Raw genomic sequence first — 12,743 nt, 5'->3', positions numbered from 1 at the left:
TCAAGCAGGTGCAGCTGTGATGTTAGAATACTATACTAGCCGCGGCAGCACACAAAACCACCTATGTAATACTCAAAGATTATCTCAGACAAGAGACACCAGTCAAAATTAATAACACCTCTACAGCAAGATCGGGAGATATTTCAGAGTCCAGTCGGATGGAAGAGGAGTTTTATGGCACACATTGAATGAATAGCTCAATGTGTGTCATAAAATTCACCCCCATACCATAACTCCATTTCCTGCGTAATTCACTGCTGCCACTACACGTGACACTCCAAACCACTTGTACCCAGTCGTAACTCACTTCCAGTGGTGTCAGTCTTTACACCACCGTGAGTGTTATTTAGCACTGACTACAGACATGTGTGACTTATGACGAACCGCTCCACCATTCTATCCCATTGCACTGTGCACACCAGCTGTGCTAGCTGGACTGCTGCCAGTAGTTCCTTCCCCTGATTTTGTGTGATTTTTTGCAACCACTCTTCACGACGCTAGACTGCCCCTGCCGATCAGTATATGAGGTATGCCTGGTCTCGGAATAGCTGTGGTTATTCCTCCGTATTTCCATTTCACAATCGGATCACAGTCAACTTGTGCAGCTTTGGGGGGTCGTAATGCACTAGACGGTTTGTTATTCGGCTAACATCCGGCGACTAGCCCACGTTCGAAGTTTCTGAGCTCTTATGATTGACCAACTCTACTGTTACTGCTTCTCTAGTGACAACACAGTACTCCCTGCCACCTTTTGTTCTGTCAGGTCTACCTCTCGGGATATATACTGATCAATTGCGCACTATCTACGCTCGTTTTCTGATCGTATAGTGAATTTGGATGTATTGCAAAGCAGTGGTCAGTATTTCTACCATTTTATATTCTGAAAGTGCCTGATGTGTGTTTTGTCTTTTGTTCTAGCCACTCTGCACTATTTGAAGCAGATACTTCCATTACTTGAATGCAGACGAGACAGGAGATTGCAGAGACTGCAGTTTGACAGGGACTGTAAGCTCCATTTAGTTCACGATCAGGAAAACTGTGATACAAGTGGCTGTTAAATGATGCTGTTATTGTTTTGTACAAAGTTTTCTACTTATTTATAAAAAATATTTATATTTTTCAATTGTCAGTTTTTTTACTTCTATGTCCGTATCCCTGCTGCAAGTTATTTTCCTGTATTCTTTCATGCTGCCCAAATTCATCTCTCACACATCAATCAGTTGGTCACAAAGTAATGACAACAGACAATCCGCACTGCATAACAAATAATATTTAAATGATAACTAATTGAAACTATCAGCTGACGACAGGTGTTGTTGACATACCTTGATGGGGACGGCTTACCGGAATTGTCAACTTAAGTGGGCGCGAGTAACGAGTGGCTGTGCAAATTATCTATTGGGAACATTACGTATGTAGATTGTGGACAGTTGGGAATGTGGGTCTCACAGGAAGCGTGCTAGGGATAAGTCCCTGCAGTCACGCTATTCATCTGTGTCCTCGGTGGCTCAGATGGATAGAGCATCTGCCATGTAAGCAGGAGATCCCGGCTTAGAGTCCTGGCCGGGGCACACGTTTTCAGCTGTCCCCATCGAGGTATGTCAACAACACCTGTCGGCAGCTTAGGGTTTCAATTAATTACCATTTATTCTAGAGAAGCTGCACGGTCATCAATGGTATCTGTTCTTTCGAGAACAGTTACTATCTCCGTATATAAACAATATTTATATGCACATTTGGAATTTTTTGGAAACTAGTCACTACAGACACATTAATCAATAAATCATGCCACCCAGTAATCTATAGTAGGTATACTTCCTCTCAGTGATATGGAGAATGATAAATTTTCAACTTGATGAAGATGAGATTATCTAAGGAATAGTAACGGTAGAAAATTTAATCAAGGTGCATTATTCTGAGCCACGGATAATTAAAGAAATGTACAGACAAAAACCAAAAGTTATGCATAACTACTCCTGAGAAAGAGAGAGCCAAACAAGACTAAATTTGTAGTTTTGCCATATAATGGAAATGTTTCTAATAAAATAGCCAAACTTACAAATATCAAAATGGCTTGCACACTGAAAACAATAATGGTAATACTGGAAGAGGTATCACCTATAAATGACGCATTTAATAAGTCAGTCACAGACATAATTAGATGTGATGCCTGTGACAAAATCCACATCGGGCAAATTAGCAGAAACTGTCGGATATATTTTAAAGAGCACATAATCTAATGATAACAATGCAAGCACATAAGAAAATTTCTACTTTTCATTCTTGTGGCTGAGCGGTTCTAGGCGCTTCCGTCCGGAACTGTGCTGCTGCTGTGGTCGCAAGTTCGAATCCTGCCTCGGGCAAGGCTGTGTGTGATGTCCTTCAGGTTAGTTAGGTTTAAGTAGTTCTAAGTCTAGGGGACTGATGACCTCAGATGTTAAGTCCCATAGTGCTTAGATCCATTTGAACCATTTTTTCATTCTTCTTCAGACCTTGCAGGCACCTTTCCACTGTTTAATGGTACTCATATTGACATGGTGGGGTACATGTTTTGATATATTTGCTTTGTGTGTTCTTCTTCATTAACTTAAACCTGAGCAAGCAAAGTGGTGGAAGTCCAGGATTTAGTTTTTGGAAGACTCGATTTCGAATCACTGCATGATGACCATGATTTACCTACTTCATAGTTTCCCTAAAATGCTTGTAGGAAATATTGTTCTGTCTTGTTTCCAACCATGCCAGATTCCTTCTCCTATGTAAAACAGTAAATGATGTGACTTACAAATATGCATGGGTTGCTGCTCTAAAGACTAAAGCTTGCACATACACTTAGAAAATTATACAGAAGAAACAGTAGGATCCCAAATCATTTACAGACAGATGTAGGTAAGGAGTTTTACAGCACATATTTCCAGAATCTAATAGATGCAAGACATTAACTCCAACTAATAATTTTGTATTTTCAAAGCTTCAATTGTGGAATGATTTAGTATAACTCTTTCAGGTATGATGTTTAAATGTATCACTGCTCAAGTTTCTTTCAAATGGATTGATGAGGTGCAAGATTCCATATTCCTGGATTCCTGTAAAGCATTTGACACTGGTGCCACACTGTGCCTGTTAATGAAGGTACAAGCATTTGGAATAGCTTAACAGATATCTGAGTGACTCAGAGGCTTCGTAAGAAAAAGGATCCAATATACTTCTCCCAGCGGCCAGTGTTCATCAGAGACGAGGGTCTCATCAGGAGTGCCACAGCGAAGTTTGTCGGACCAGTGTTATTTTCTATATATATAGATGTTCTGGTGCACAGGTTAAGCAGCAATCTGCAGCTATTTGCAGATGAGTCTGTGGTGTATGGGAAGGTGTCATCATTGAAGAACTGTAGAAGGATACAAATTGTTAGTTGGTTCGATGAATGGCAGTTAGCTGTAAATGCAGAAAATGTCAGTTATGGCAGAATCAGGAAAACAAACCCATAACTTTTGAACACAGCTGCATGCAGGAAAACAAAACCATAATGTTCGAACGCAGCTGCATGTTAGTCATGTCAATTAATTATCTAGGCATAACATTCCAAAGCAGTATGAAATGGAATGACCCTGTAAGGATTGTAGAAGGGAAAGTGGATGGTCGACTTCCATTTACTGGAAGAATGTTAGGAAAAAGGAGATTGCATATACAATGAAGATTGAAAGAAATGGCACAGGCATGCATGTTCAAATAAAAAGATATATATACAGGCAGAATACGACGCTGCAGTCACCAACGCCTATATAAGACGACAAGCATGTGTCGCAGTTGTTGGATCGGTTACTGCTGCTACAATGGCAGGTTATCAAGATTTAAGTGAGTTTGAACGTAGTGTTATAGTTGGTGCATGAGAGATGGGACACAGCATCTCTTAGGTAGAGATAAATTGGGGATTCTCCCTTACAACCTTTTCAAGAGTGTACCATGAATATCGGGAATTTGGTGAAATGTCAAATCACAGACAGTGCTGTGGCTGGAAAAAGATCCTGCAAGAATGGGACTAATGACTACTGAAGAGAATCGTTCAACATGACAGAAGTGCAACCCTTTCGCAAATTGCTGCAGATTTCAATGCTGGGCTATCAAGTGTGAGCATGCGAACCATTCAATGAATCATCATTGATACGGTCTTTTGGAACTGTACACTTGATGACTACACGACACAAAGCTTTACGCCATTCCGGGGCCTGTCAACACTGTCATTGGACTGATGAAACATGTTTCTTGGTTGGTCAAGTCTCATTTCAAATTGTATCAAGTGTATGGATGTGTATGGGTATGGAGGCAACCTCGTGAATCTATGTACCCTGTGTGTCAGCAGGGGACTGTTCAAACTGGTGGAGGTTCTGTAATGATGTGGGCTGTGTGCAGTTGGAGTGATGTGGAACTCCCGATACATTTAGATATGACCCCGACAGGTGACACGTACGTAAGCATCCAGTCTGATACCTGTATCCTTTTGTGTCCTTAGTGCAGCCTGACAGACTTGGGCAATTGCAGCAGGACAATGCAACACCCCACACATCCAGAATTGCTACAGAGTGGCTCCAGAAACTCTCCTCTGCTGGCCACCAGACTCCCCAGACTTGAACATTATTGGGGATATCTGGGATGCCTTGCAATGTGCTGTTCAGAAGAGATCTCCAACTTCTCATACTACTACAGATTTATGGATAGCCCTGAAGGATTCACGGTGTCAATTCCGCAGCCCTACTTCAGGCAGTAATTGAGTCCATGCCAGGTCATATTGCAGCACTACTGCATGCTCGTGGGGGTCCTGCACAATATTATTCAGGTGTACCAGTTTCTTTGGGTCTTCAGTGTAGAATACTAGAGTGACACGTTGTTGAGTACTGTTAGTGTTTAGGGTCTGCACCAGGTCCGATTAAAGGATGACATCGATGCAATTCAGAGGTGGTCTCATAGGTTTGTTACCATTCAAACAACACACAAATATTATGGATGTACAATTGGGATTTCCTGGAGGAAAGGTGACATTCTTTTCAATGAGAACTCGTGAGAAAATTTAGAGAACCGGCATTTGAGGTTGACTGCAGAGTGATTCCATTCCTACCAATGTACCTTTTGTGTAAGGATCGCGAAGATAAGATTAGAGGGATTAGGGCTCGCATGGAGGCACACAGACAATCGTTATTTTCTTGCTCTATTTGCAAGTAGAACAGGAAAGGAAATGACTAATAGTGATACAGGGTACCCTCTGCTATGCACCATACAGTGGGTTGTGGAGTGTGGATGTAGTAGAGGCATACTAGGGGAATATCAGTGTGGCTTTCGACCAGACAGAGGAACAACAGTGTGGCTTTCGACCAGACAGAGGAACAACTGATCAAATATTTGTGATAAGACAAATGATGAAAAAGTTCTATGAAATGCATTTCCTATTCATAGACTTCAAACAAGCCTTTGACAGCATAAATCGGCAAGAACTGTACAGAGTACTGAAAGAAGTTGGTATATGTGCTAAATTAATAAGACTAATCAGAATGACAATTACAGAGACAAGAGCAAAAGTAAAGGTCCTTCGCAGAACAAGTGAAAGCTTTGACCAAGAAAAGAAGCACCATATTTATGAAAACTAGCCAGATATGTGCATACCCTGATGACATTGCTGTAGCAGGAAGAAATACCAATACACTCCTAGAAACATACCGGGCAATGGAAACAGAAGCCTTAAAAATTGGCCATATAGTAAATGAAAACAGAACAAGATACATGGTAATGACACAATCTGAGGCCAGAGGAACCCCAAAGACCTCAACATCAATGGGAAATGCTTCACAGGAGTGTCCTCTTTTTAACTACTTGGGAGCCCTAATAACAAATGATAACAGTATTGGAAAGGCTATAAGGGAAAGAATACAAGCAGGAAACAGAGCTTACTTTGCAAATATGCAACTTTTCAAAAATAGCCTTGTTACAAGAAAAACTAAACTGCTAATATATAATTCCCTAGTCCGCCCAGTTATCACATACGGCTCAGAGGTTTGGACGTTGACAGAAAACGATAAAAATGCACTAAGAACCATTGAGAGGAAAATACTACGCAAAATCTGTGGGCCAATAAGGGAGGAAGAAGGCTGGAGAATAGGCTACAATGTTGAATTACAAGAGTTAATACAAGGCAGGGACATAGTAAAATTTGTGAAATCACAGCGAATACGATGGCTAGGACACTTGGAGAGAATGGCAGAGGGTAGAATTCCAAAGAAAATGATGAAAGGTATGATCCATTCAATTAGGCAAAAAGGGAGACCTGGAAGAAGATGGAGCGACGAGGTAATAATGGATATCACCAGTATGGGAGTCGAGAGGTGGAAAAAGAGCAGCACATAACCGAGAAGTGTGGAGGAAGATTGTTGAAGAAGCCAAGGCTCACCAAGGGCTGTAGCGCTACTGAAGAAGAAGAACAAGATGATGATGATGTAGAAGAACTAGTAATTCAGCACAAAATATAGAACAATTATTGTGAAATCTTTTGATGTGAAAGGTAACAGTCTTTTGTCTACTGTGTATAATAAGATCAAGATGGTAGATTCTCAAATTGCTAAATCCAAAGTAGGCGATTTGGTTATAATGATTGTATGATGTTTTTGGTCAGAAGACCCTATCTGGGATTGTTTAGCCAACTAGTCTGACACCATTTCATTCACTTGCACACCAATGAGCAAATGATCAGGACAATACAATACCAAGTCCCTGAACATACAAAACTGCAGAGTTTATGCTGTTGTGACCTGTGGTTTGTGCTTTCAAAAATCACGATTTTGAGCTGCCTCTTAATATCATGATAAAATTGATTAGATGGGTTTGTTTGGCAGTGTATTTTGGTAACTTTGTAGGGGACCTGTTGAAATTTATGTAAATTGTCGGCCATTAAAATTACAGTACTAGGAAGGATAGCAATAAGTTAATTTGTGCAGGCAGTATAGTAGGAAAAATACACCATTAAATTTGTAAATGATTTGAGATTATATACAGGGAGTGAAATTATATTCAGTCAGCCGCCAACTCTGGCAGCAACAGTGGTTCTAACCCTGCTGGGCACTGAGCGGAACAAGAGCTCGATGAGAGGTACGGTGGTGTCATTCCCAGCAAGGGTTCATCAAATATTGTGGCTTGGAAGCAGTGGTAGGCCAGTCTCTCTCGGTAACCTGTGACCAGACGTTTTCAATGAGGGAGAGGTCTGGAGAACAGGCTAGCCAGGGAAACAGTTTGACGCCCTCTGTATCATTGGACAGGCATCGTTCAGTATTGTGTTACATTAACACATTACGGATATAATGGCTGCTGTCAAAAGTTACTGGCTGTGTGAATCAGAGGTGATTATGGTGCCCCTACTATCACATCAGGTGCTGTAAATGGAGTCTGGCCAATCTGCTTCTTGTCAGATCCTTCACATACAGATACGTTCATCGTGGTACTGTTCACGTAACCGGGACCCTTCCAAAAAGACACCGTGTCCTGCATGGCCCTTCTGCTGCCACATCTAGGGAAGCTCCAACAGTGGTCATTGTCAACTGTGGTGCTCTAGACTGCTCACACTGTCCCTGTTGATACTTCTAATTGAAAACCAGCCAACTTTCTAACTCAGGATATGCAAATATGGCTGTACAATCCTGTGTGCGGAATTGAAAAATATTATGTTCTTTATGTGTGTCACAGAGACGTAGTGTGGCATTGAGTATGGCCATCCTCACCAACCAGTTTTATACTTGCACAACAGTTGTGGGATCACAATACACTCCTGGAAATAGAAAAAAGAACACATTGACACCGGTGTGTCAGACCCACCATACTTGCTCCGGACACTGCGAGAGGGCTGTACAAGCAATGATCACACGCACGGCACAGCGGACACACCAGGAACCGCGGTGTTGGCCGTCGAATGGCGCTAGCTGCGCAGCATTTGTGCACCGCCGCCGTCAGTGTCAGCCATTTTGCGGTGGCATACGGAGCTCCATCGCAGTCTTTAACACTGGTAGCATGCCGCGACAGCGGTGACGTGAACCGTATGTGCGGTTGACGGACTTTGAGCGAGGGCGTATAGTGGGCATGCGGGAGGCCGGGTGGACGTACCGCCGAATTGCTCAACACGTGGGGCGTGAGGTCTCCACAGTACATCGATGTTGTCGCCAGTGGTCGGCGGAAGGTGCACGTGCCCGTCGACCTGGGACCGGACCGCAGCGACGCACGGATGCACGCCAAGACCGTAGGATCCTACGCAGTGCCGTAGGGGACCGCACCGCCACTTCCCAGCAAATTAGGGACACTGTTGCTCCTGGGGTATCGGCGAGGACCATTCGCAACCGTCTCCATGAAGCTGGGCTACGGTCCCGCACACCGTTAGGCCGTCTTCCGCTCACGCCCCAACATCGTGCAGCCCGCCTCCAGTGGTGTCGCGACAGGCGTGAATGGAGGGACGAATGGAGACGTGTCGTCTTCAGCGATGAGAGTCGCTTCTGCCTTGGTGCCAATGATGGTCGTATGCGTGTTTGGCGCCGTGCAGGTGAGCGCCACAATTAGGACTGCATACGACCGAGGCACACAGGGCCAACACCCGGCATCATGGTGTGGGGAGCGATCTCCTACACTGGCCGTACACCACTGGTGATTGTCGAGGGGACACTGAATAGTGCACGGTACATCCAAACCGTCATCGAACCCATCGTTCTACCATTCCTAGACCGGCAAGGGAACTTGCTGTTCCAACAGGACAATGCACGTCCGCATGTATCCCGTGCCACCCAACGTGCTCTAGAAGGTGTAAGTCAACTACCCTGGCCAGCAAGATCTCCGGATCTGTCCCCCATTGAGCATGTTGGGGACTGGATGAAGCGTCGTCTCACGCGGTCTGCACGTCCAGCACGAACGCTGGTCCAACTGAGGCGCCAGGTGGAAATGGCATGGCAAGCCGTTCCACAGGACTACATCCAGCATCTCTACGATCGTCTCCATGGGAGAATAGCAGCCTGCATTGCTGCGAAAGGTGGATATACACTGTACTAGTGCCGACATTGTGCATGCTCTGTTGCCTGTGTCTATGTGCCTGTGGTTCTGTCAGTGTGATCATGTGATGTATCTGACCCCAGGAATGTGTCAATAAAGTTTCCCCTTCCTGGGACAATGAATTCACGGTGTTCTTATTTCAATTTCCTGGAGTGTAGATGCGAGCCGTAATACAGCGTGTTATAAAATGCATTCTTGATTGGCAACAATCCTGCCATTATTGGATATCGACATGTGCTGATAGCCATTGCTCTTCCTAAATGAGGCACGGCACAATCCTCTCACAAACATTAATATGTGACTTTTGAAGCAAAAATCCAGTGTATAATCTTTCCTTTTATATAGAATACGCACGTGTGTCCAGCGTCCTTTTGGGCTGTGGCTATAAAAAGCAAAAGTAAGGGATCATTTTTACAAAATAACTAATTTATTCAAAACGGCCTGTGCCTGAATCAATGCACAGCTGAAATCATTTTAAGTGTTTTGAAAGAGTCCCTGTGGTAATCTCTTGGAATTGCCTTTAGTACAGTTTTCTTGATTGCGTCGTAATGGTGTCCTTTTATTGCCAGGAGTTGGCCGAGGTCAAATCCGGTGAATATCGCGGCTGATCCAGGACTGTGATCCATTTGCTGGCCAAATACTTGAGCAAGATATTTGCTTTGTGGGCTGGGCCGTTGTCGCGGAGGATCGACCAGGAACGAGCCCTTCGGTATTCGGGTCGACTTTGACAAATTCTCGCTTACAAATGCACAGATTTGTTCACGTTTTTTTTTTAATTTTATGTATTAATTGCAATTTCATTTAAGTTGTTTTATGAATCTGTTTTTTCGTCCACATTATTTCGATCATTGTATCTATTTCTCATTTTCCTTTAATTTCGTTTTACTTACAAACCCGTCTTTTATATAAATTATCTTCTGCGTTGTTTTGTCCGTACTGCAGTAGTTACTTGGTTATATTTTAAATGTTTGAGGACGATTACCGTGCAAAAAAATTCCGCATGTGGTAACAAAAATACGTTTTTCACATCACTGCACAGATATAAATAGATTATTTCGTCTGTTTCCCGACAGATCGGAATTTTCAAATAATTGAATATCATAATAAATATAATTAAATTCATATTTAAAAAAATCTGATTGTAAAAATAATGGTATAAAGAAAAGCTGAAACAAATGAAAAAGTTAATACGGTAATCAAAATGTGACACAGGAATAGAAATAAAAAAAATATCGTTGAAATCAGTTAATTGAATTAAAAATAACGATTGAAGTAATTTCGATAAAGATTTAAAAATAAAAATGTAGTGTACATGGACAGATTGGAACCCACAACCTCCTGCACGTGTGCCATCTTATTCATTATACCACGCAAGTAAAGTACGTAATACAACTATTTTAATGGTAATAAGTGCCACACAAAATTTAGTATTATTTTCGTCAGTCGCAAACGAGGGCCCACCAAGGTGAATGGCTGCAACATGTGATACCTGGGATCTTAACCTAAATCACGGTATAGGTAGTTTCAAAAAAATCGATCACACACTGGGAACCCCTCCATGTCAATTCAACAGGCGCCTGCCGCAAATGCGAAAACGGTTAAACGCCCGCGCACAGATTTGTTTGCGGAGGATATGTGGAACTTTCTCAGCCACCGACTACCCATGCTAATACGACGAACGCACGGTATCTGAACGCTAGTGAACTGGTGCGGGATGATGGCTTGCGATACCCATGTACTAAACAAAATGCAGCACTATGAATGGTCGGACATGCAACCACCTACGTTATTGAGAACCGAGATGCAATGTTCCCCAGATACTTGTCCTACACTGAAGGGGAATGTTTTCGGATGGCGCAGGATGACAATATGCTGCATATCATAATCAGGGAAGCCTCACAAGTGCGCTACATTACGTCACGTCATAGATTATCGACGGAGTGTAAACGCAGAAACTGTAGAAGAATCTCTTATATTGCTATAGCTATCTCATGTAAGTGATGCAGAAGTATGAGTAGTAATGAAAGTCGGCAACAAAGGAGAAAGAAGTAAACGGAATCATTTGGAAGATGAAAAACACTCAACAAAGGAAGATGAAAAACACTCAACAAAGGAAGATTGCTTTTATTTAATTACAAGAAAAATATCTGTTACTTTCCTCCATAATGTCAAGAACAAAGGATTCTTTTCTTGTCAAGCCGGAAGAAATACATTTTAATCAACCAAGAGTAATACGTGTCTAAATTCAGAACACCATTTATCGTTATAACTTGACGCAGTCGAGAGAGAGAGAGAGAGAGAGAGAGAGAGAGAGAGAGAGAGAAGGAGCTGTATATAAAAGAAAACAGTATACTGCTGGGACCTTGAACCCACATCCACCATGGTTCGAATCCTCGTCAGGTTTCTCTTTCATTTTTTAAGCGTCCCTTCCCGACTTTTCGTCATTTATAACCAGGATATCATTTTGTGACATCGCAGTAGCCTGTCACATGAAAATGGGATCCATTAAAGTGCATGAATGTGTCTACAAACCGTGCACTGCACGACAATAACTGGTCATGTCAAGTTCATGTAGGTAGACTTCCCGACGAGGTACAGAAGATGAATACATCGACTTTCTCTTCGTGCTGGGAACATCCGATAACCAAGCTGCTGCGCAGCTCGGGCGTATACTGCAAGGTACCCTCAAAGGAACATCGCGATAAGAATATTTATCGTCGCCTGGAGAAACGCCTTCGGGAACCCGGTAATCTGCGAGCGCAGGTAATGCACAGAGGTCGTCGAAGGACTAGACATACTCCACAGACAGAGGACGCTATTCTTGAAACCGTGATATTGCAAAGCAGTTATCCTGAAGAGTGGTTTTTGAACCGTTGCACGATGAAGAGCTGTATCCATATTTACATTAAACGTAAACTCATCAACTGCAGCCAGAATCACATTCGATTAGTACAGTTCTGTGAATGGTTTTTGCACCAAGTTGATGATAACGAATATTTTATAAATAACGGGATATTGATTGACGAATCTAGCTGCACTCGGGAAGGTAGTTTCAACCTCCACAACAGCCATTATGGGTCGGAACACAGCCCACATGTCAACCGTGAACATGGGTTTCAAGCGAGCCGTGGTATAAACCTGTGGGCTGGAGTCGTGGGAAGAGTGGTTTTGGGTCCTTACCTATTGCCGGACAAGCTGAATGCGTCCCTGCAACGGACGTTTCTTTGCAATACTTTGCCCGAACCATTTGAAAACGTTCCATTTGATGATCGGTGGTAGCTGCGGTTTCAGCATGATGGTCCACCTTCACAAGTTGGAATGAATGTGTGAAACTATTTAAATGAAGCACTTCCAGGGAAATGAATCGGTCGTGAAGATCCATTGTTCTGGCTACATGTTCCCCAGACCTTAACCCATTAGATTTTTATTAGTGGGGACACTGAAAGGTCAAGTATGCAGTACTTCACCGATGGATGTACACGACCTAATAGCTCGCGTGCATGCGTCTTCGGCAGTAGTGGACGGAGCTGTGTTGCGCAGGTTCCAGTAAAGTATGACCCAGCACGTGGCGAAGTGTCTGCAAATGTAACGTAGTAGCTTTGAACATCTTTTCTAATGTGAACGCTGCTCGTACGTATACGTACCGGCTCTGTGAAGATAACATAACCGCGGCGCATTCAAAC

At 42.9% G+C, this 12,743-nt stretch overlaps 1 protein-coding gene across 3 annotated transcripts in view; it reads left to right on the top strand.

Annotated features, from left to right (window-relative positions):
* Positions 1-1,123, top strand: part of LOC126210465 (uncharacterized) — an 87,831-nt gene extending 86,708 nt beyond the window's left edge. For all 3 annotated transcript variants that reach the window (XM_049939698.1, XM_049939699.1, XM_049939700.1), the window contains one exon: positions 919-1,123. In XM_049939698.1, the coding sequence (XP_049795655.1) occupies positions 919-1,058 (140 nt within the window). In that variant the 3' untranslated portion in view covers positions 1,059-1,123. The remainder of the gene's footprint in view (positions 1-918) is intronic.
* The last annotated feature ends 11,620 nt before the right edge of the window (positions 1,124-12,743 follow it).

The sequence above is a fragment of the Schistocerca nitens genome, chromosome 10 (assembly GCF_023898315.1).
Source record: "Schistocerca nitens isolate TAMUIC-IGC-003100 chromosome 10, iqSchNite1.1, whole genome shotgun sequence".
Taxonomy (NCBI): Eukaryota; Metazoa; Arthropoda; class Insecta; order Orthoptera; family Acrididae; genus Schistocerca; species Schistocerca nitens.
Note: the sequence above shows the minus strand (reverse complement) of the source record. Positions and strands in the feature narration are given on the sequence as shown.